The 22,998-nt window shown below is 39.4% G+C and overlaps 1 protein-coding gene across 7 annotated transcripts in view; it reads right to left on the bottom strand.

Annotated features, from left to right (window-relative positions):
* Positions 1-22,998, bottom strand: part of ZBTB38 (zinc finger and BTB domain containing 38) — a 52,871-nt gene that overhangs the window by 4,614 nt on the left and 25,259 nt on the right. For 2 of the 7 annotated variants that reach the window (XM_061636878.1, XM_061636876.1), the window contains exons 2-3: positions 15,736-15,879; positions 274-3,980 (exon numbers count right to left, since the gene is read on the bottom strand). In XM_061636878.1, the coding sequence (XP_061492862.1) occupies positions 363-3,980 (3,618 nt within the window). In that variant the 5' untranslated portion in view covers positions 15,736-15,879 and the 3' untranslated portion in view covers positions 274-362. Of the gene's footprint in view, positions 1-273; positions 3,981-15,735; positions 15,880-19,256; positions 19,286-19,445; positions 19,489-22,998 lie in introns of those variants that run through there. The other 5 variants (XM_061636879.1, XM_061636881.1, XR_009764077.1 and 2 more) reach the window with 5 other exon arrangements.

Here is a 22,998-nt window from a genome sequence, read left to right as displayed (position 1 = left end):
TAAAATGTTTCAGTTAGGCATATTCTTGTTTGCCTCTATTATGCAAAGACTTTTTTCTTTGAGACATATATGTCAACACCTATTATGCCTTCATACTATTTGAGAAGTCTACATAATCCTCATTTTAGCTTTTTATGGCACGTTTCACATAATATATTAAATATATTTATATGCAAAAATAATACCTGTTTTTAGAGCTTCCAAAAGTCTATATTATTATTATTACTACTACTACTACTACTACTACTACTACTACTACTACTACTACTACTACTACTACTACTACTACTACTATATTTTAAGGACTTGTACTTCAGGTTTCTCCTGTTTCTGTTTTCTTGCCTGCTGTATGTTTTTCTTACTCAAAGTCCAGCATCTGATGTGGTATTCGGAATGGTAGCTGCTTCACGCCCATCTGCATCAATTACATTTTGAGTTAGTAAAGGTTTGGCTGTTTCCTGCCCGTCTGAGCCAATGAAGTTTTGACTTATATATGGATTAGTGCTTTCATGAAACGAATATTCTTTTCTATCCTCCTGCTTGGGGCTTTTAAATAGATGCTTCTTCTGGTGCATTCCGAGAGCAGCTGCTGTCTTGCAAATTTTGGGGCACTGAAAACAGGCAAATCCTTTCCTGCTATGCTCACGTTTATGTCTTTGCTCATGATTTCTTTTGGTAGAAAGATACAAGAAGCTCTGAAAGCAAAACTGACAGTGGTAGCGCTTTTCTCCTGTATGGATTCGCTCATGTATTTTGAGCGTTTCATTTAAAGTGAATGTCTTGTTACAGTACTGACAGACAAAATTGTTGACACCCGAGTGGGTGCATTCATGCTTCTGTAAGTTTGCTGATACTGAAAAGCTCTTCCCGCAGGTTTTACAAGGGTAGGGTTTTTCTCCTGTATGACATTGCATATGCATCCTTAAAGCAGGTGGGTTCTGGAACACCTTTTGGCATAACTCACAAACATAAGACTCAGAAGTAGTTGTGTCCCAGTGTAAATGCTCCTGGGCTTCTTCAGTAGAAGAGTTTTCTCTTTCACAGAGTTCACAATGAAGGCCTGGCATTTCCCCATTATCTTGATTAACAATCTTCTCTTCAGGAATGTTCCTAAGTGTGTAATTTGTGACACACGTCTTTTCACTTTCTCTGCAGGAATTTCTACTCTTATACTTTTCTCTCCATTTTGCATTTCTCATTTTCCTTAGTTGTTTAGATTTCTTTTTTGGTTTGTAATTATAATATGGGCGCCATGGTTTATCATTGGAGTCATGGTCGCTTACATCATCACACATTTCACTGAGTTCAATGTAGTCTGATCTACACACTCGAGATGTACTTCTCTCTCTCTTTTCTCGCTCTGCAACCTGAATGGTATGGTCTTCTCTGGAATCATATTTAGATCTTCTCCCTTTTTTGTAAAACAGTTTGGACCCCAAAATTTGTCTTTTCACAACGGCTTCATTCCCAATTTTAACTGTTATTTGACAAAGAGGAGCAACATTGCTATCAGCAGATGTTCCTGGTAATGCAGGTTTTGCAATGTAGGTTTCAGTCTTACTTGAAGGTTCAAAGGTATCTGTGGGTCTGTCAGAGGACATTCCTGTATTTGCCATATACTTTAATTCCTCTGATATCTCTTCTTTGTCATATAGTGGTATTTTTTTCTTTTCCTTATTGCTTCTTGTTCTAGCATTGCTTTTGCTATCATCTGACCCATGTACATGGTCATTGCTTGCTATTTGACTGGTTGTAACCACTGAGGTTGCTGTACTACTGCTTCCTATTGCATTGATGGCATTACTGTGCATTATTACAGATGAAACTCTACAACTCTGCACTATCACAGGTGATGCTGAATTATTATAGTTAATAGCAGAGGTTGGATTTTCACTGGCATTGTTACTACAAAATGCTAGAAGAGATGAATCATATTCCTGAGGGCCAGAGTTAAGTTCAGTGGAGGACAATGGCCTTTCTGTAGTATAAGAATTGTTTTTAGGGTCTGATTTGAATGGGCCAACTTCCCAGGAAGAACTATTAGGAGGGTTCGCAGGCGCTGCTATTGCATCACTACATGAAGATGTTTCCAAGGAGATAGTTGTATTTGACAACATTTTGTTTGAAAAATTCAGTGACGGCAGTTCAGAAGCAGCAGTATTCTGAACAATGCAGGTCCTGGAAGGAACTTCGTTAACTTGCATGCTTGCTTGTATGCTTTCATATGGTGATTTCCCATAACTTTTATATGATGTCCTTTTGCATTTCATAGGCAAAAGCCTATAAAGTTTGTAAGGGTATACACTTGGTTTCAAGCCTCCATTAGCAGTTTTCTTATTTACTCCAAGCCGGTGGTCAATCGCATGGAAAGATTTCTGGTGGTTTTTTAGTATGTAATATGTCATGAAGGTCTCAAGGCAGAAGATACACTGGTACCGCCTTTCTCCTGTGTGCCAGATTTCATGTCTGGTACGGTATTCTGCTAATGCAAATATTTTGTTGCAGTAATGACAAGGGTAAGTTCTTGTCCATGAATGGACGTTTGAATGTCTTCGGAGGCTAGACAAGGTGACATAGGTACGTTTGCAAACATTGCAAGTATAAAGTATTTGCCCATCAACAACCTTAACAAAGTGGTCTGTTTCTGGCATTGTGCAGTTTGTGACAGAATAATCACCAAGATTATTTTCTGACATTGCAGACTCTGAGTTTTTATACGAGGTGCCATTCTTTCCACAAGAAGTTTCAAAACTATCTAAACAACTCTGCTCATTGTCACTTTCAACATATAAAGTGCTCAGTCCCCTACATACTTGTTCATGTGCCTTTAGTCCAGTAGCACTTTCAATTTGTTTGCTACAGTATTTACAAACTAAAGGTTCTTGGGGCTGTGAATGAAGCTCAAGATGGGTGCGGAATTGAGTACCATCATTAAATGATTTTGTACAACAGTTACAAATATAAACAGGTGGAATGACTGTGACTACTGATCCAGAAATGTGATCAGATTTATTCTCATCTTCCTTGGTAGAGAAAACAGTATTTGGGTGGGATTTATGGAAAGAAATGGTGTGATCGTTTACTACTTTAGGGTGACCCTCCACACTGGGTCCTTTGTGGTTTGAAATCTTCACTGTAGGTATATCAGTGACCTCAGAGTTATAAACAGCCTTTGGTGTACTGTATGTTTGCATTTCTGATTCAACCAGAGGCATTGACTGGAGAGCTTCAGAATCATCTTCACTCATTTTACAAACTGGGTTATTCTCATGGTGATAAAAGGAATTTCGTTGAGAAGAATCACAACCTGTAGTAACAGCATAAGAATGTTCAGCTAATGTACTGGCTGGCTCAACATCTTTGCAAGCACTGTTCTTATCCAGACTAATGCTGGGTGCTTTATTTGTTTCAGGATTTTTTTTAAAACTTGCTCTCAGGTCAAGAGGAGAAAACAAATTATTGCTGTTTTCTGTTTCAAAAATTGAGTATGCATTTGTAATTCTTGGTCCATTTGTGATGGCTGTTTCTTCAAGTCTTTTTTCTTCTTTCACGTCACTCTTTTCAGGACTGAAAAATGAGAATGGACACGGAGAATTTGAAAGCCTCTTTTCTGTAAGATCTTCTAGAAAGGATATTCCCAGTTTTTTCCCTGCAGCTGCAAGGTCTAAGACAGTCTCCTGTTTTTTAACAACTACTGTAGAACTGTAGATATAATTAAGTATGTCTGTGAACACTTCAGCCTTGAGGTCATCTAGTTCTAGTACATGTCCAGAAATGCACACAGCACGACTCAAAAATATATTTTTGAAATAAAGGCTTGAAGCAGCCAGGACATTGCTATGGGCTTTAAATTTGGTGTCTTCCACAATTATAGTAACATCACATAAAACACCCCGAATGCGTTGTTCATTTAAGATGGAGAGGACTGTGTCACTGTGGAAGTCATCTTTGAGATCCTTTAAGTGGGACATGATGGTCATCTGTATAAAATAAAAGAGATAAAAAGTTAACAAGATCAAATAGCAATATTCAGTTCAGTTAAATCGCAATACTTTATTTGGTGATAATTGATCTTTCAATAGATCTTTCAATAGATTCAAGCTTTGGAGCATAAAATTATTTAGTATATCTAATAAAGAACTTGGTGGTCCTATACCTACCATCAGGTCAGTGTAAATGGGCTACTGTAGACAAGGCAACAGTTTCTGAATAACCGTTTGATTTCCTCAGTTATGCAGGAAATGTTTGTAAATTTTAAAAAAAAGCACTTCCATGGGGACGACTGGAGAGAAAGCATTCTTTCCAACCCGAATTAATCACCCCTCCAATGACTCTTTGAGCTGCGAAGGGAGGCAGAGCCCCTAAAAGCTTGTACCAGCATTTGCTAACCCGGTGCCCTCCAGATGTTTTGGATTACAACTCCCATCAGCCTGGCTTAAAGTATCTAGCAATGAGGGGTGAAATGAGGGTCACTCTAGAGAACTCCCTGATGGGTGCCCTTTATCCCTGCTTTATACACATTTCCGGTTCCTCATTCCTGTCTGTATCATTCTCTGACAAGCCCATTTGCTCTGTGATTACATCTTGGCCTTGTTCCTATCCAGCTTCCATGTCTAGATTTGCTTTTGTTCCTGCCTACCTCACACTAATCCTCTCACCTTTACATCACTTTTCTGAACATCCAGATAAATTCTAAGATCATAGTCTTGAGCATTATCATGTGTGCCATCCTTCATCCTCCCTGGCCTGCTTTAATTCTGCCCCCAGCTCACCCCCAAATTAACACATCCAGGGCACAGACTTGCCTGGGTTTCTGTCCCACAGAAGCCGTGATCCTCAAACTGAGCTAAGCCAGAATGCAGACAGTGAAGCAGAAGCAGATAACTGTAGAAGGACTTCTGCCTCAGGGAACAATACTGATAGATGGTTTTAAAAATAGCTATTTTATTTTATGTTAGAAGGGAGAGCAAAATTAATTTATATGTTTCCACAATATCATAGCCTATCAGTTAGGAAGCTCAAAAGAAGCCCAGGGCTTATCCGTACAGGAGTATTACTTCATACTAAAGATGCTGTTTTAACTTCCATTTTCTGTTTGCACCGTCCACAGTGAGGGCTCAATGCTAGCTGCAAATACGGTGTTTTCTATTTACCCTGAGGGGAAGGATCAATCATGCAGTTTCCTAATGATCATGCCCTCTGATTTAATATTTCCATTCCCTCTGGTTACTTGGCAACCAAGCATGCTCAGTTTGTTCTAGCAGCTGCAGTCGGTTTCATTTAAAAAACAACCTGGAAGTGCGATTATTTGTTTTTTCACTGGTACAATACAGCTGAAATACAAACCATTGTTTGAGCAGTGTTATGCTTTTGTGCACAAGTTAGGGGGAAAAGAAAAATAAGGCACCATTTGCAGCAACATAAAAAAAAGGCCAGCAGAATGGAGAGCAGCTGGAAGTTGCTTGTCAGCCTACAGGAAATGAAATGAAAGAAGGGGGAGGAGACAGTGGATGTGGAGAGGGGAACGATTGACACTCCCACTTAAAAGCATCAGAGCAAAGTCTGCAAGCACTAGAGATATGGAGTGAATAGGTTTTTTTCTTCCCTTTTTGTATTATGAGAGGATTGGGTTAGTGCAAATTTACAGGGGGAAAACTGTGTGATAGCTTCTGTTTGCCAGTAACGTCATGTAAACCATGTGGATTAAAAGGAGATGTGAGTAGCACCAAACACACAGTAAACCACCATGTAGATGAGTCCTTACAGTAAATGAAATTCTGATACATGAGCTTTGGTACTGACTGAATTGCATTTTACTATTGTGACAAAGTACCATCTGAATTAATATGAATATTGCTGCATATTCTGCCCTAAAGAATTGCTCTTCCAAGACTGAAATGATTCCTCACACCCAGTTTATGTGCTGCTGCTGTGTAAACTATGAATAAACAAAGGACCTATTAATCTGTTGCAATGCTAAACTTTAATCATCATCATCACCCTGCATTTTGCAAAAGCACTCTTCTTATACAATCACACTAAGCAGCTGTTGGTAGATTGTACCCAATACAGACAACAACGATGAGCAAAAGGAGAAAGGCATGAGCTTTAAAAATTATGTTTTTTACAGAGATACTCCTGAAGGACTTTTTCTGGTATCAGGAAACATCTAGTTAGAGAGGCAGTCATTCCCACTGCCTGATTATTACTAGTTACATTTTGTAAATCAACAAGAGTACATATGAAAAAGTATATAAAGTGTGGGCAACTGTCTGGGGCAGATTTTTGGGGGCTCAGAGGAGGGAAGAGAGGAAGAAGAAGCACCATTACACAAGCAGATGCCCAATTACACTACACTTGTCAGATATATTGTTTTATTTATTACCATGCCGATTCTTATTTTACTGAATACACTAGCACCAGAAAATTTTATGCAAAATCTAAAATTAATCCAAAGCTGATGTGAGACGCTATAGTGGCATATGGTTTGGCTACTACATATTTGCTGACAGTTTGAACAAAGGCAGTTTTTTTCCTTATAAGAAAGTTTATTAAACCCTTGTTTTATAAGTTATATTTTTACTCTGAATTTAAAGAGACAAGCTGGAACAACCTAAACATCAAATGGAAGATGAATAAATAAATTTAAAAGGAAAATTAGTGATCTGTAGCTTCCTCTAATGGAAACTGTGCACAGAAGTTTTGTATATTTAACTTACTGGAATCACTTCCTGTGAAGCATCTCGAAGCAATTTCATAATATTATAAAAACATATACAATAGTTGCTTATATAAAGCAATGAAATCATTTACATATGTGAAAACAATTAAGCCAATTACATATATACAAACAATTTCAAATCCAATACTGATACTGAATGGGATGAAAATCTCCACTTAGGTTTTTTTTAAAAGTTTTATTCAGGTTTGAAATGTGCTGTAATAATACAATTTTCTGTTCTCAGTTTAAAAGGTTGTGTTCTACACATCATCACAGACATGTACAGCTGAAACATTTTAATCACTCAACAATGGAAAAACCAGGAAAAAGAATAAGAGACAGGAACGACGGAACAAAGTGCATGGGGAGAGGAAGGAGAATGTGAAAAAGCACCTTTAGTAACCACAGGGGTCCAGCAATGGTGGGTTGGTGAGGAGGGCGAGTATTTGCTGGAGAGGGGACTTCCCCTTGCCTTTCCTATGTCACTAAAGATGACCAACAGTGCAAACCTATACAGGTCTACTCAGACGTATGTTCAATTGAGTTAAATGAGACTTACTCCAATGTGGGGCAGAAGGATCTGTCAATTATTTTATTTATTTATTTATTTATTTATTGCATTTGTATACCGCCCCATAGCCGAAGCTCTCTGGGTGGTTTACAACAATTAAAAACATTAAAAACAAATATACAAATTTAAAAACACATTTTTTAAAAAAGCAATTTAAAAACACATACTAAAATGCCTGGGAGAAGAGGAACGTTCTCTCTGTTTCTGATTTTTCCCCATCTTAAACTGAGTTCTCCATACTGCCGAAGTAATTTGAGAATTTAAAAAAATCCTGTTGGAAATTCATCAGCATTTTAGTTCAAATTTCTCCTAATAAACACATTTTGGCATGCAGTTTTGACTAATATACACATTTGCAAGCACTTTTTCCTTATAGTGCATTTTTGTTTATTATTTTCACTAATATACTCATTTTATGCATATTTTCCCCTAATATATGCATTTTTAAACATTGCTTTGATGGAGAATTGTACTGTAAAATTTGGAAAAGTGTAAATTTAGGTTGATATCTGTGTTTCGGTTCACTTACTGTTTTGGAAAGTGCAAAATTTATAGACTCACTTTTAAATGAGAACTGAATTGAATTTATCCCCCATCCCTACTCCCAGGCAAGTGTGTTTAACATTGTTGCCTATACTACTCAAGTTTATAATACCTCTTCTAGGAAGACATCTTTAATACACCAAAGAGCATTAATACATATAAGCTGAGCTTTCTTTCACAGTGATTTGATGATAGCACATTTCTTGGAGGTTGTATATTGTGCACTGAATTCTTTTTTTTTTAGAAAAAGATTGTGGGTCCTAGTTTTTATGGCTGCACAGATAACCTTAACCATCTTTGTGAGAGACCAAGAAGCCAAATGACCATACTTCTTACAATATGACTGTGTAAAAAACTAAACAGCCCTGTAAAAAACTAAACAGCCCTGCACTCTAATTGCCCTGTTCCAATTAAAGGCCTAAATCTCCTAGTGAAGAACGTGAAAAAGCTGAGCCATCAAAAGCCACAGGATTGTTAGAAGACAGACACCATGAAAACAAAAACTACCCTGAGCAACACAGTTGAAATTAACCTAAGAGTTATGAAATTAACCAAGGAACAGGAAGCACTCTGAATATTAGACCTTGGGACAGGGGAACACTCACACTGAATATTCGCATTTGGGAGGCAATGCATTTGCTTTTTGTTGCAAAGAGTGATATACTGAGGGTGTAATCCTATACTCATTTACCTGGGAATAAACCTATTGAACTCAGTGGAGCTTACTTTTGAGTAGACATGTATAGGCTTGCACTGTGAGAGGCTTACATGCAAATGTATGGGCAAATGCATACAGCAAATGGCAATGGAAAATGTTAGAAACTTTTAAGCCTGATCCTGGAAAACAATACAAGTATTAAAATGGCAATACCAAGAGCAAAGATGAGAAAAACCTTTGCAGTTTAAATGTGAGGGTTAAATCTTAGACACTACCTAAAAATAAATATCACAAGAATTGCTAGATGTGATTAATAAAGCACTCTAAATATAAAATATAAATGTGTACAAAACTGAGAAAATTGTTACAAAAAAACCCTTTAATGTTCTTTGTAATACTTTTGGCAAAGGTCAGCAGCAAAATCAGTTGCATTTCCCCACCAACTTATATCTTGAAGTACAGTCTCATCAGAGCTGAAAATTGACAAATTTCATAGCATTTTGCAACTATAATACTACAAAATTATGGTTCACACAAGGTGTGTAATTCCAGTTAATAATTTATATCACCTTAATTGGGTAATGAATTCAGGAGCATATTCTGAAGTTTGAAGAAAAACAAAACAAAGCATCTACATGTATAAAATCACTTTCTGTAGATGGTGGTTTCTGGGTCAAAATGTCAGCCATTAAATAGGAAAAATAATACCAAAAAATCAGTGGAGCTATCCAGATATATATCAACTTTGAAGCTGTACATTCAGTTTTGTATCCATAAATCTCAAATGCTAACAGATTTTTAATACAGAAAAGGAAGTATTAGTTCACAGTCATCAGAAGATTACTGACCTGTAATTTGCATTAATTAATATAGCTCTGGCTTTTGGTCCCATATATGGAAACCTATAAAATTTTGGAGCTTGATGTACAAGAAAGTATCTCCAACATAAAGAGCACTGACAAGCAGCCACAGTCTTAGAGATAACACTGTATTAGCACTGTTCTTCCCATAGACAAGGTCTGAGATTACGTCAGCCTTGTCATGTGATCTGGAATTAGAAACACAAATATCTGACATCTAAAGTAGATTTCACAACTGAAGCTATTGATAGTTTTTTTTAATCCAGAAACACATGCTGTCAACTTTTCCTGTTTGGGCTGCTGGTTGATCTGTAGAATGCTCTGCACTTCCCTTCTGACACTTTTCTGGTTTCTTTCTCAAATGTGTATTTCCTCATTCTCTCTTTCTCCTATCATGTCAGAAAATATGACTGACAGCTGTCATAATCTCCTGTGAATGGAGAGTACTTATCTCATTACTGGTGCTCTCGATCCCCCGAAATAATGCACACGTTATCTTTAGTCTTCAGAAGCTGCATTTATGTGTGTTACTGAATGTCCTTTTCTACACATGTCAATGATTACATGTGTCCACAAGGAACATGTGTTTGGGTCTTGAACCAAGAATCACAGTGTGCCATGGGAACCACTGGACCTTACTAGTATGGGGCACTAGCAATGAGATAAGAAGTCAATGTCAGAATAATTGAATAAACTGTTTGTTACAGAAATAAAAGATTAGGTATAAAAGGTTCATTCAGAATGGACCAACAACCATTTGGTCAAATCTATCGAGAAGGGGAAGACAGGGACAAATTAAACAGGAAATAGTAATGTAGTGGTTCTGTAAGCAGGCCCTCCTTAGCCTGTGCGGGGCCTGGGGCAAAAGCATAGTTGGGCGCCCCCCACATTAGGGTTGCCATATTCCAGTTCCACAAATCTGGGCAGGCTAATTTGCATATTATGCAAATTATTTGCATATTATTTGCATATTAATATTTGGATTGTCCAGTTGTTTTGTTTTTGTGCCTAGGAATTACCACCAAAAACTGGGGAAAGATGTGAGAAATCTTTTTTTTAAAAAAACTTGACATTTTCAGCCTTAAATGCCTAGACTCTAATTTCCAACACTATGGAATGTTGATTGATTGATTAAGACGATTTATATCCTGCCCTTCTGCTGTTAAAAACAGAGCTCAGGACAGGTTACAAATATAATAAAAACAATAAAAATACACAATCAATATAAAAACATAATAAAAATACAAAATAGCAACAAACATAAAGTAAGTCAGGGCAGCAGTACGGTTAACCATTACATATATGATATATTTCACAGATGTGGTGGGTGGAGAAAAACAAGAAGCCAAAAAGTTAGGAAAAGGAGTCTTTCACACTACATGCTCAGTTGTAAATACTGTTGCAGCAAGTTTTACAAGTTCCTCCAGTATTCCATTGGTGCAGGCACTCAGACATTCAAAGTATCTGTATGTTTCTTAGGTTTTATAAAAGCAGAGCTTTGCTTAACTCAAAAATTCTTCTCCCTTTGATCAACCACATCTACACAGGTTCCACCTCCATACTCAAAATGAAACTGGGCCTGGAAGTGTGCAACAACCCCACACATACCTTGCTACGTAGATTACCAATGCCAGGATGTCCGTCTTATCGACTACTCTCCTGTTCCCCCCCCCCCACCGGGCATCATGAAAGACCCAGTCCTGGGCTCAGAAAGAAAATAAATATCTGGTCCTCTTCAAAGTACTGATAAGCCTCTTGTTTTAATTAAAATCATAATTATAAGTTCTTGCTCTTATCACTAATGGGAGTTAATTATCTTGCATATGCTGCTGTTGCTTCTATGGCTGTAACGGAGTGAGGTTAAAGATAAGTGAAATGCAAATAGGAAAAAAACAACACAAAAGGCAGTAACACTTTGCTAAATGTAATACCATACCAACCACAACAAGATTCCTATGAGTAAGGCAGAAAACTAAGCATCTCACAACCAGTCAGGATTCCTAACCAAAAACCAAAAATAGGATAAATGAAAAAATATTTATATAAGCATGACTATCAAATATATTTATTATTTACACAAACTGTAAAGATATTTATAGTGCAATCCTAGGTTTATTTATTCAGAAGCAAGTCCCAGTGTATTCAATGGTACTTACTCAAACAGGGACAGAACTGCAACCTCAAGTGATAAGCAACTTCATTCACATAACCCAAAATTCTGAATCATGCCACTTTACGCTGTTTTGCAATTGTTTATACTTGTGTTTATGGTTATTGGATTTTAAATGGCTTTATTTCTTGTTGTGAGCTGCCTTGGTTTCCAACCCTACCTCACAGGGTTGTTGGAAAGACTACACACACACACACACTCAGCAGATGTATAAATACATACAGCCCATATAATAGTTTATTGTCAAACCAGTTGGTCATTGCAGAAAAATCAGTATTAGTTTTAAAAAAATCAGAATTAGTTTCCTATAGAATAAAAACTGTATACCTAAGTAAGCCCTACCTACTTGCTTTAAAATAGGACTGGGGGGGGGGGACACAGAAAGAGAACACAAACACATTTCTTTTTTACATTCACTCCAAAGTCCCATTGATTTTCAGCACATTCATAACCATGTCTACTCACAGGTAAGTCCTATTTAATTCAATGGGATTTACTCTGGACATATGGGATTAGCAATGCTTTTACCCCCACAAAAGCAAGTATTGGGAAGGTTTTCAAAACACTGCCCAGGATCTGACTCCTACACACAAGAGGGGAAAAAACTGAAATGTATATACTTACTCAATTTATGAGATTTTCAGATAAACGGGGGGAAACCACCATTTTCTGGCCTTGCAATGAGGTTTTGCAGACACTGCCACAGGTCAACCAAACACTTCACTGATTGGCTGCAATCCTGAACGGGCGGGGTTAAAACTACAAAGTGCTATACAGAAGTTTAAAAAAAGCTGTGGATTTCCTGCTGTGAGCAGGGGGTTGGACTCGATGGCCTACAAGGCCCCTTCCAACTCTAGGATTCTATGATTCTAAGATTTAACGGGGGGGCTGACGTTTTTATGTATATCTCAAGAACCGAACCACCTAGAAACTTAATTTTTTTTTAAATTAAAGCTGAGAATCTGGGCCACCTAAGGGGCTAAACGGGCGCTGGGTAGCATGCAAAGAATCTGGGTAAAACCCGGCTAACCGGGCAATATGGCAACCTTACCCCACATTCAAGCAGGGAATTCAAACCTCCCGCCTAAAAGCTTCACAAACACCCGCTTCACAGCTGATGAGCGGAAAAAACGCTCAGGCACGCAGCCCAAGAGTGGGAGATTCCCCAAGAGCGGGAAGCGGCTGGTGAGACTGCATGGCTTAAAAGAAAAAAAACCCGCAGCCCAGCTTCTCATCGCCAAGCGCAGCCCCCCCCCCAAAGCGCAGGGCCGGGGCAACTGCCCCCCTTCCTGGTGCCTAGGGGCGGTGCTGTCTGTAAGAATGCAGAGGAAGACTAATGTTTAATAAGAAGAGAGTAATAATAGGTGCCAGTGCCAGATAAATATGAAAGGAGTTCAATTGGGTTAGGAGGAAGACTTGGAAGCAGTGGTGTGGTAGAGCAGCGATGGATAGGAATGAAGCAGTGCAGGCATGATGAAGTCATCTCCTGCAGCACTATTTACCATTCCGCATGCCAAATAATTATTTTCCCCCTGAGAGAAAAGTAATTATTTATTTAACCTCAGAATAATGCCACTTTCTCTTTGTTATATATCCAAAGTAGCACCACCAGTAGAAATAGTGTTGGTTGAGATCCAGAGGGTCCCATGTGTGGGACTGCAGCAGAAGGGGCAGATGAGAAAGCCCTATTGTATACATAGAGTTCTACTTATGAATCTCTGGATCCAACCCATTGTTATTCCATAATAATGGGCAAAGCTAAACATGGTCTTAGTTATATGAACAATAAGCAGACCCATAGGCCTTATGAAAGCAAACTGTACCAGGGCCCTTTTTTCAAAACACAATTTTTACCTCAAGTATATATTTTTTCCCTGAGGGAATTTCATGATGATGTTTCCCCACATCTGTGAAGCTGATTATTATGATATTAAGAAATTAACCATTGTTAATCAAAGGTTATGAAGTCCAGCTATGCTTCCGTTGATTCTGGTGCTTCCAGATTACCGTTGTAATCTCGCTATAACCCTGCAAAGTGGAACATCACCATTATTGTGGTGTTTATTACTGACGATACTCTAGTTTCCATGTAGATGTTCATCGTAAACAAAAATGCCAGGACTGACACCCTCCCCAGAACGGTAGCTGTATTTGCTCACATCCATTTACCCTTGCCTCCCTCCCTTCCTAAATTTAGATCAGTCTTTCTCAACCTGGTACCCTTTTGATGTTTTGGACTACAACTCCCATTAGCCCCAGCTAGCACAGCCACACCTGATGGAGCTGTAATCCAAAACATGTGGAGGGCACCAGGTTGGGGAAGGCTGATTTAGGGTAGAGACACAGTTACTGTTCTGCCAGTTCCAGTGCATCTCCACCTCTCTTTTCTGAAAATGGGGGCACATGACACTAGTCAAACCCAGCCCCTTTTAAAAACCCGGGTGGGATCAGCTTGAGTGCATTTTTAAAAATTCGCTTCAAAGAGATTTTGCAACTGATCGGCAGATCAACCCATTCCCCCTCCAGGTTTGACCAACAGGAACACTTTCCTGTAGGTGACTAGTGTGCTCAGACTGTAAACTCTACAGAGCATAGAATCTTTAGGTGTATAATGTTTAAATGTTTAGCTTTAAAACAAATTGTAGTGCATACCTATGTATGTTTGCTTGGAAGAGTTCAATGTGGCTTAATTTCAGCTAAGTGGTTATAAGGCTGCAGCCTTAATGTGTTTTTAGTCTTGAATTCTGTTCCTTTTGTATGTGTCGCTGACAATTCTTAAGGAAAAAGAACTAACAAATGATACAATAAATACCTAAAAAAATGGACCCATCTTTTGCTTATGCTACTTTTTAAAACAGTGCACAGCAATAACAGAACTGAAAGCAGTGTTCTTGCACTCAGGTCCTGCTTGCGGGCTTCCCCCAGACACCTGGTTGGCCACTGTGAGAACAGGATGCTGGACTAGATGGGCCACTGGCCTGATCCAGCAGGCTCTTCTTATGTTCTTATGTTCAGTATTCAGTATTTTTGTTGCTGTTGTTGATACAAGGGCCAGCCAACCAGCACAAAACAAAACATTTCAGTTGCAGAGTGGAAGATATTGTTTCCCCCTGAGTTAGATTTGGAGGAGAACATTGTACTTCTCAACAGAACTTGTTGAGTAGACAGCAGCCTAAGCACTAGAATGATGTAGGCTCTGAATTCTTCTGAATACATTCCTTGAAATTCTGAGTGCAATTTATCCCATTATTCAGTGTGTCTTCTGTTTCTCTGTCTCATTCAAGGATTCTCTGTTTTGCATATGAAGCCACCAGATGGAGCTAGATACAAAGACTTGCCCCAAACTAGTGGAAACAAAAATACCTGACATGATTTCAAGAATATGAATGAGCTATTCATAAGTGGGCTGATAAAGTTAGCTATTAGCAGTTTATGATTAGCAAACCACACTTTTCATTTTTTTTCTTACTCTAATATCAACATCTTTGATTTATTGAATTTGCCTTGTGCCACTAGAAATGATAATCTCATGTTATTTAACATGGTATTTCCTGATCATGCATAATTGCTATCAAGTTATAATTTAGACTTGAGGCTGTATGTCTGTGTCAAACTGTCAATACAGCTATTTACCAAAATTATTCTCAAACTATTATCAACATCCCATTCTGTAGTTAGTATGGCAACAGTATTTGTTTTGTTTGTTTTTAATTGAAAACAAAAAGTCCTGAATTGAAGTGAGAAGTCAAGGTAGCCATATCTGTTGTGAGCATACAGGTAATGGGCTAACAGTACAGTAGCAAATCTGAGTGTACAGGTTTGCATATTGTGCAAGTCATGTCAGCAATCATGGGACATACCTCAGTAACCATATAACAGCTGTTGTTCTGCAATTGGCTGAGACAATTGGCTATAGTTATCTCTTGAAATGTGAAATAACTGTATAGATTGTGGGAGGCAATGATGTTTCATATCTCACTTCCTCTGCAGTAGGGCACAAGGAGTTCTAAGGACCTGAGTACCAATTCAGATCCCTGAAAGAGGCTGTTTCTGATCTGCTTATATCTTGAATAGTACAACACTGAAAAGCACCTCGACCACAATTAACACTACTGGATACATAATATACATACAAAATAACACAGCCAAACCTAGAATAACACAAGCAAAGTTCTGGACAAAGTAGGATTTTGGTTAGAATTTGAAACATACTTGTTTGCTGCTTGTATTTGTTTGGTTGTAAATGTATTTGTGCTAATTTGAGGCAAGATCCAGCCAAAGTTAAACGGTTTGAAGTCCCATTGTTTTCCAGCGCATGCTTAAGTCTCTCCTGCTGAAATCAGTGTGACTCTAAACCTGCAAATGACATAGAAAAATTATGAATTGCTGCCAAAGATAGGGATATAAAATTTGTTGAGCAAATGTATATATAATGAAATACAGTACAATTAAAATGGCAATGCAATTAAAATGTCAGTGATGTGGAATAAGTTTACCAACGACAGGCTTCAGAGTCAATCTCTACTCCCTGAAACTCCTACAACTTCAAAATGACACATATTTTGAGCTGATCTGCTTTTATTATTATTATTATTATTATTATTATTATTATTATCTTTATTTATACCCCGCCCTTTTTCCAAACTGGAACTCAAGGTGGCTTCCAGATAAAAATAAGTACATATTATTAAGAACCTATAAACATATAAAACATATAAACATATAAAATCAGCATTAAAACAGGATTAAACTGTTAAGATGTTAAAACCAATTAGATATACACTTAAAATACTGCAACCCAGTTTAGAAGCATACAAGTAAAACAATAACATACAGCATCCTCTTCAGTCACTACCCTTAATGCCTTCAGTTCCAAAGGCCTGCTGGAAGAAAAAAGTTTTTAGCTGTTGGCGGAAGGACTGCACAGAGGAGGCCATTCTTTCCTCCCTAGGGAGAGAGTTCCAGAGCCTAGGGGCAGCCACCGAAAAGGCCCTATCTCATGTCCCCACCAGTTGCACTTGTGAAGGTGTTGGGATCGTGCGAAGGTTCTCTCCTGAAGATCTCAGGGCCCTGGCAGGTTCATATAGGGAGATATGATCTGACAAATAGCCTGGACCTAAGCCGTATAGGGCTTTATAGGTCATAACCAGCACTTTGAATTGTGTCCGGAAACAGACTGGCAGCCAGTGGAGCTGTTGCAGCAGGGGAGTTGTATGGTCCCTGTAACCAGCCCCAGTTAACATTGTGGCTGCGGCTCGTTGCACCAACTGAAGTTTCCGAACAGTCTTCAAAGGCTTTTATACCTGCATGGTCACCACCATTCATCAGACCAGGCTGGCAAAGTCTGCAGTCACTCAGGACATAATTACTTTAACCACTTGATATCTAATTAGGACCATGGAGGCCCAGGTTCAAATCTTTACTCAGTCATGAAGCTCAGAACCTGACTTTGGGTCAGTCACCACTAGGGATGGGTGAGAATCTCAATTCAGTTCTCATTTTAAGCTGAATCTATCCAATTAACACTTTCAGAAACAATATGAGAACCGAAACGGAGTAATCCTTCAAAATTCGCCTTTATTAGAATTTTGGGATGCAGTTCGCCAACGTAACAACATTTATAAAAATGCATATATTAGGGGAAAGTTTGCATAAAAATGAATACACGAGTGAAAATAACATGCAAAAAGGCATGAAATGATGAGAAATGGCTTGCAAAGATGTGTACCTTTGTCAAAACTGCCTACAAAAATGTGTTTATTTGGAGAAATACACACTAAAACGGTGGAGAATTTTCATGATTTTTTAAAAAATGCGCAGCTCACTGTAGAAATGTAGAGAACCGAAATTAACATTGGAAAAATTAGAACGTGAGAGAACCAAAACAGATAGATTTTCCATACCTAGTCACCACGATGTCTCAACCTCAGCTCAGTTTTACCACCCTCAGAAGTGCAGGGAATGGTGGCCTGGGAGAGGGCTTTCTCTGTGACAGCCCCTAAATTGTGGAACTCCCTCCCCACACTGGTGTGTCTAGCATCTCCACTGAACAGTTTTTTGTGGGACTCATCTCTTCAGTTTTGTTACTTTATACTATGTGTCTTTTGCTTTGAATTGTTTTACTTGTTTTTATAATTGCATATAAGCTGCTTTACTTCTTTGAATAGTCCTTAATTGCATGCCACTATTGCTGTAACCAGTCCTGGGACCTTGCAGTGAAGAGCGGCTAAGAAATATTTTAAATAAATAAATAAACACACACACACACACACATCCCTACCTTAAAAGAGTGTTGTGCTGCTCTGAGCTCCTTGGAAGAACAGTGGGATGTAAACATTTACAGAAGGAATAAGTTGGTCTTGTGATGAAATTGGCCTTCCTTCTAGCTGTATTTTAGTCCATATTTAGTATCCCCATTGATGGTGGTGTGTGTGGCAGGGAGGGAGAGATATTTCCCAATCCCAGTTTAGGTCTTATCTCCCATCCCTACAATTTCCAGTTCTACTAGTAAGCAATACTATCAAAAGGGGTGTAATCATCCAGGGTCGTGGGGGGTTGTTGACCCGTTACTTTTTGGGCAGCAGGGTCCCACATGGGTCCCTATGTATGAGCCAATCAGCAAGAAATTGGAATGTGTTAGCCACTGAGAAGAGTCCTTGCCTTTTCATGCTGATTGCAGCCAATCAGAGTGAAAGGAGGTGAGTCAGCCACTGAGAAGACTCTCCTAAGTAGCTACCAAAGAGCCTCCCCTTTTATGTTGATATGGTTCCTAGGGACGTCTGTTGTAGTGGAGTGTGGAAGACAACTTGCAAGACAACAGGGAGAGCAAGGGACATGAGAGAAAGCGGCAAAGGGGTGTGGCTGTGGCAAGATGTGGCATGACTATCATGAAGGAACCCTGCGCTTCTGAATTTGCCACTATGCTACTGACGATCAAATACAGGCATCAGGCTCCTGTTCCGTAAGGTGGGTGAAGGAGTGGAGAATTCTCACTGTTGTAACATGTCTGGGGCATAAGGCTCCCACCACCTCCAGAGGTGGTGACACTTTCTCCCCCCATTCTATGTTCCAGGAGGCCACAAATGGGGAACATTTTAAGGGAAGAGGGACAGATTACCACAGTGGAAAACTATGTGGGTCCAGACCCACACACAATCACACACATATGTACAAGCCTTTTAAGTGGAGATCTTATTGCAGTCTGCATCTGGAACCATTTTTGGAACAATTTTTCCATTTTATATACTGCAACTACTTTTGATTGATTTTGTATATGAAAGTGTTTTAAATTATTTGTATACCTTCTTGCTTTTTGGCTGTAACTGTTTTGTTTGTTTTTATAATTGTATATCTTACTGTTGTAACCTATCCCTGGGACTTTATGGTAAAGGGTGGGTAAGAAGTCTAATAAATAAAATAAAGCTACTTCCCATAGAAACAGGTATATGTTTAATTCTTAGTAGCTCCACCCTCAGGTATCACTTTCTATTTCCTCCACAGACTGGCCTCCTGCCCTCACAAAGTTTGCAAATGCTTGTACCCACTAAGAAGGAATTTGGTTATCCTAGCAGAAACATGCAAATTAGGTCAATGCACAGCTGTACTTCAAGCCCTGCCTTACAGCTACAAAAAGCCTCAAATTCCAAAATCCAATTGCATCCCAAAACTTGCATGCATACAGCTGCAAAGTGCATGGTCGCTTTTTGCATATTTAAAAAGAATACAGAATCTACCTCTGTGCTAAGACATTTTCCCTTCTGCTTTGATCTTCTTGCAGAGGTCCAGCTGCAATTGCACGTTTTGCACTACATCAAAGCCCTTTCCCTGCTCAGCAGAGAAGCAATGGGGTTGTGATGGGAAGGGCATTAGGAAATGTTGCCGACAAACAGTAAGATAGGCTGCAATCCTATAAACACACTTACCTTGGAGTAAGTCTCACTGAATTCAGTGGGACTTACATCTGAGTACACAGGATTGACTGTTAGGCAGAATGCTGCTGGCTGCATTACAGTTCCCAAGAGGCATTGCAAGAATGTCCATGCACAAAATATGCACTTTTAAAATAATCCTGCACTGAATTTTTCTTTGTTGTTCATGGAGGATGCTCATAATTAGTGGCCAAAATATTATTAGAGTTGGTGGGGTTTGCACATTACTTTTGAGGTGTATCCAACCTAGCACTAAGTAAGCTTCCCGTCTGCACAAGAATACTGCTTGTGCAATGGGACTTTCTCCTCACCCCCCAATATATTCTAGGGGATCCCCCAACTCTCCGAAGCACATCTGGGGAGGGCGCAGGACACATCCAGGGGGAGGAGAGGGGAGGAAAGTCCTGTTGCGCAAAGAAATCCTTGCACTGATTGGACACTTAGCACTACATTGGCTATAACCCTAAATACCTTTCGATAACAGTTAAAGGAACTGAAGAGCTGAAAAAGAATTCTAAAGGATTATTGACCAAGTGTATCTTTGGCAGCCAGCACTCTCACAGTTAGGTATTAATTTCAGTAGATGATGTCTTTACTTCCTTTAAAACAGGGTTGAGAAACCACAGGTGTGTGTGTGTGTGGGGGGGTTGTGCTCCTTAGGACTCACCACATCAAGCCTGCTGCTCAGCCACACCCCACTTCCCATGCCGCACCCCTCACCATTTTGTACTCTCTTAGAATCCCTTTTACTGGGAAGCAACTGCAACTGGTGTTTTAAAATGATGCAAGGAGCAATGAAGAATTGCTTATAGATGGGGAACTAGGACCTATATATGCCCATTATATCCAATGCTACAAGAATCCCCACTGCATCAGAACAGCCCTGAAGGATCAGGCCAAGGTCTATCTAGTACAGCAGGAAATGTGGCCCTCCAGATATTGCTGGACTACAAGGACTACAGGACACTTTGATTGTGGCTGGTGGAAGCTGGAGTCCAACAGTGTCTGGAGGGTCGTAGGTTCTACATGTCTCCCTTAAGTGGTGTCCCATTAATCTTTTGGACTCCCTGGAATTGCACAATCTTGCATGAATAGTAAGGGTGTAGTCATCCAGGGTCTCATAGGGTCTTAGACCCTTACTTTTTTGGGAGCCAGGTCCCAGCAGGGTCCCCATGTCTCCAGTGTCCTATGAGCCAATCAGCATAAGAGGGAACTGTGTTAGCCACTGAGAAGAGTCTTCTAAAGCAGTATTCAAGCCTGGCCAGATTATTCTATCATTTTAGAAGGTTGTATAATTTTAGAAAGTGGTGTGACTGTGAGAGGGCCTGGTTGTGACTATTCTGAAGGGACTCTGTGCTTCTGAATTTGCCACTACACTACTGATTAAGAATCAAGGGTTGGAGAGATTCCACTTTTTCTGTAGTTCTTATGTCCATCTGATCTCTTCATTATTTCTAGACATTTGAAAATCAGCTACATTCAGAGGCAGGAACAAAAGGAATCCAGGAATATATTCAGGCAGTGTGATTCTTTACGTTGGTGGTGTAATACCTGGCAGTCAACAAATGCTGCAATGCAGCAGCAGTAGTGATGCCAGTATGCATCACGTGAGCAGAGTCAGACATTCACATGCATGATGGCTACTGGGAGTGTTTGGATTGTACAGGCTGCCTCCCTGCCTGCTTGGGTCAGGGCCTTTTCCATTGCATTGGAAGAAGGTAATGCAGCCAGCCAGATCAGATCAGTAACAAGCAAGCATCATCACTACCAGCTCAGCTGTCTTCCGTCCTACCCACCCACCCATTATCTGTTGCCTGAGACAGCCACCTCACTTTGCCTAATGGTAGGGTTGATCCCACATTATCTTACTGACCACAGCTGGAAGCAAAATGCAGGATTAGATGGGCTCTTGCTCTGATCGAGCTAGACAATTGTTATGTGCGGTTTCATTCTAAGTATGCTGGGTATTTCTTTAAAAAGTTACTTGTATAGTTGCATAAAAATGAGATTATCCCCCTAATTTATGTTTTTGTTTTTTTTAACACTGAGTAATGGAAATGACTCAGTTTACAATGTAAAGGTTAAGCAGGCTCTAATATATCTTGATCAAACAAGATTTTCTGTCTCTGTCCCCAGCCTCCTCATTATTATGGAGAAGGACGTCAAAACAACTGCATTAAGCTACATACAATCAAGTGCAAGGCCAAAAATTAATCCATGCGGTCTGTGTTTCCGATGCTTAAAATACTGCTTACTGTCTTTACCAAGAAAGTTTCAATATTATTTCCATCTTTGCAATGTTATTTTGCAGCTGACAGCAACTACTGTCATGACGCAGCACTTATGTGCCATTATGTACTTCTCTTTGGTGAACATTTTCTAACATTTAGTTATTGCCTCAGCTAGGAAGCTTAAAACAAAAGCAGCAAGAGCCGCAATCCAGCACATTTGGATGTCACAGTAAAACATGGTTTATTGAGACAAGAACAAGCTGCAGTGAACCTTGAGCTTATATGTTTCCTCCTCTATTCTTCTCCTCTGGTAACAGCTGTAGAGGAGTTCAGAAGCTTAGTTTTTGATTAACTGTAAGTTGTCATTTCATCTGAATGTGTGATCAATTTTTAGCACCAGGTTAAAACATTTTAATATTCTGTGGCATTTATAATTTGCTGTTGCTTTTAGTTTTGTTTAAGACTTTAATGTTTAATTGTTGATTTATTATTCTGTTATAAATGTAATTTCTATATTACCCCGACACCCAAACAGGGTGAAGAACAGTGCATAAATGCTTTAAATATATAAATACTCTTAACTAACTGTTGACATCAACTCCAGGAAATGGAGTTTTAAACCCTTCGGAGGCCCACTGTGAATTGTTTGCAAGGCACTTTAAGGTGATGCCCCATCCACATCTACTGTAGTCCCCAATGAGGTGTCCAGTGCAATCTCTGCTGTAAACTCTTGGGAACGGTTTCAGTTGATGTGGCCTGATGATGTAGACAAGGTGTTTGCGATGATGCGGCCAGCAACATGTTCTCTCGACCCTTGCCCTTCTTGGCTATTAAAGTTTGCCGAGGGGGCTTCATTGAGTGGATCCAGGGTGTGGTCAACACATAATTGCAGGAAGGAATCGTTCCAGCCAAAGAGGCGGTGATACTACCACTCCTGAAAAAGCCCACCCTGGACCCATTGGTCTGTGACAATTACCAACTGGTTGCAAATACCCCCTTCTTAGGGAAGGTGATCGATAGGGTTGTGGCACAGCAATTGCAAGTACTCTTGGATGAAAAAGATTATCTTGACCCATTCCAGTCTGGGTTCAGGCCTGGTTATGGGACTGAATTGGACTTGGTCGCCCTGATGGATGACCTGTATCAGGAGAAGGACAGGGGAAGTGCAACCCTATTATTCTTATTTGATCTCTCAGACGCTTTTGATACTGTTGACCATGGTATCCTTCTGGGCCGACTTGGTGAGATGGGTATTGGAGGCACTGTTTTACAGTGGTTCCGATCCTATCTCCAGGATTGTTTTCAGAGAATAGCAT

Source organism: Rhineura floridana, chromosome 7, assembly GCF_030035675.1.
Source record: "Rhineura floridana isolate rRhiFlo1 chromosome 7, rRhiFlo1.hap2, whole genome shotgun sequence".
Lineage (NCBI taxonomy): Eukaryota > Metazoa > Chordata > Lepidosauria > Squamata > Rhineuridae > Rhineura > Rhineura floridana.
The sequence above is the reverse complement of the archived record's forward strand: the minus strand, read 5'-3'. Positions and strand labels throughout refer to the sequence as shown.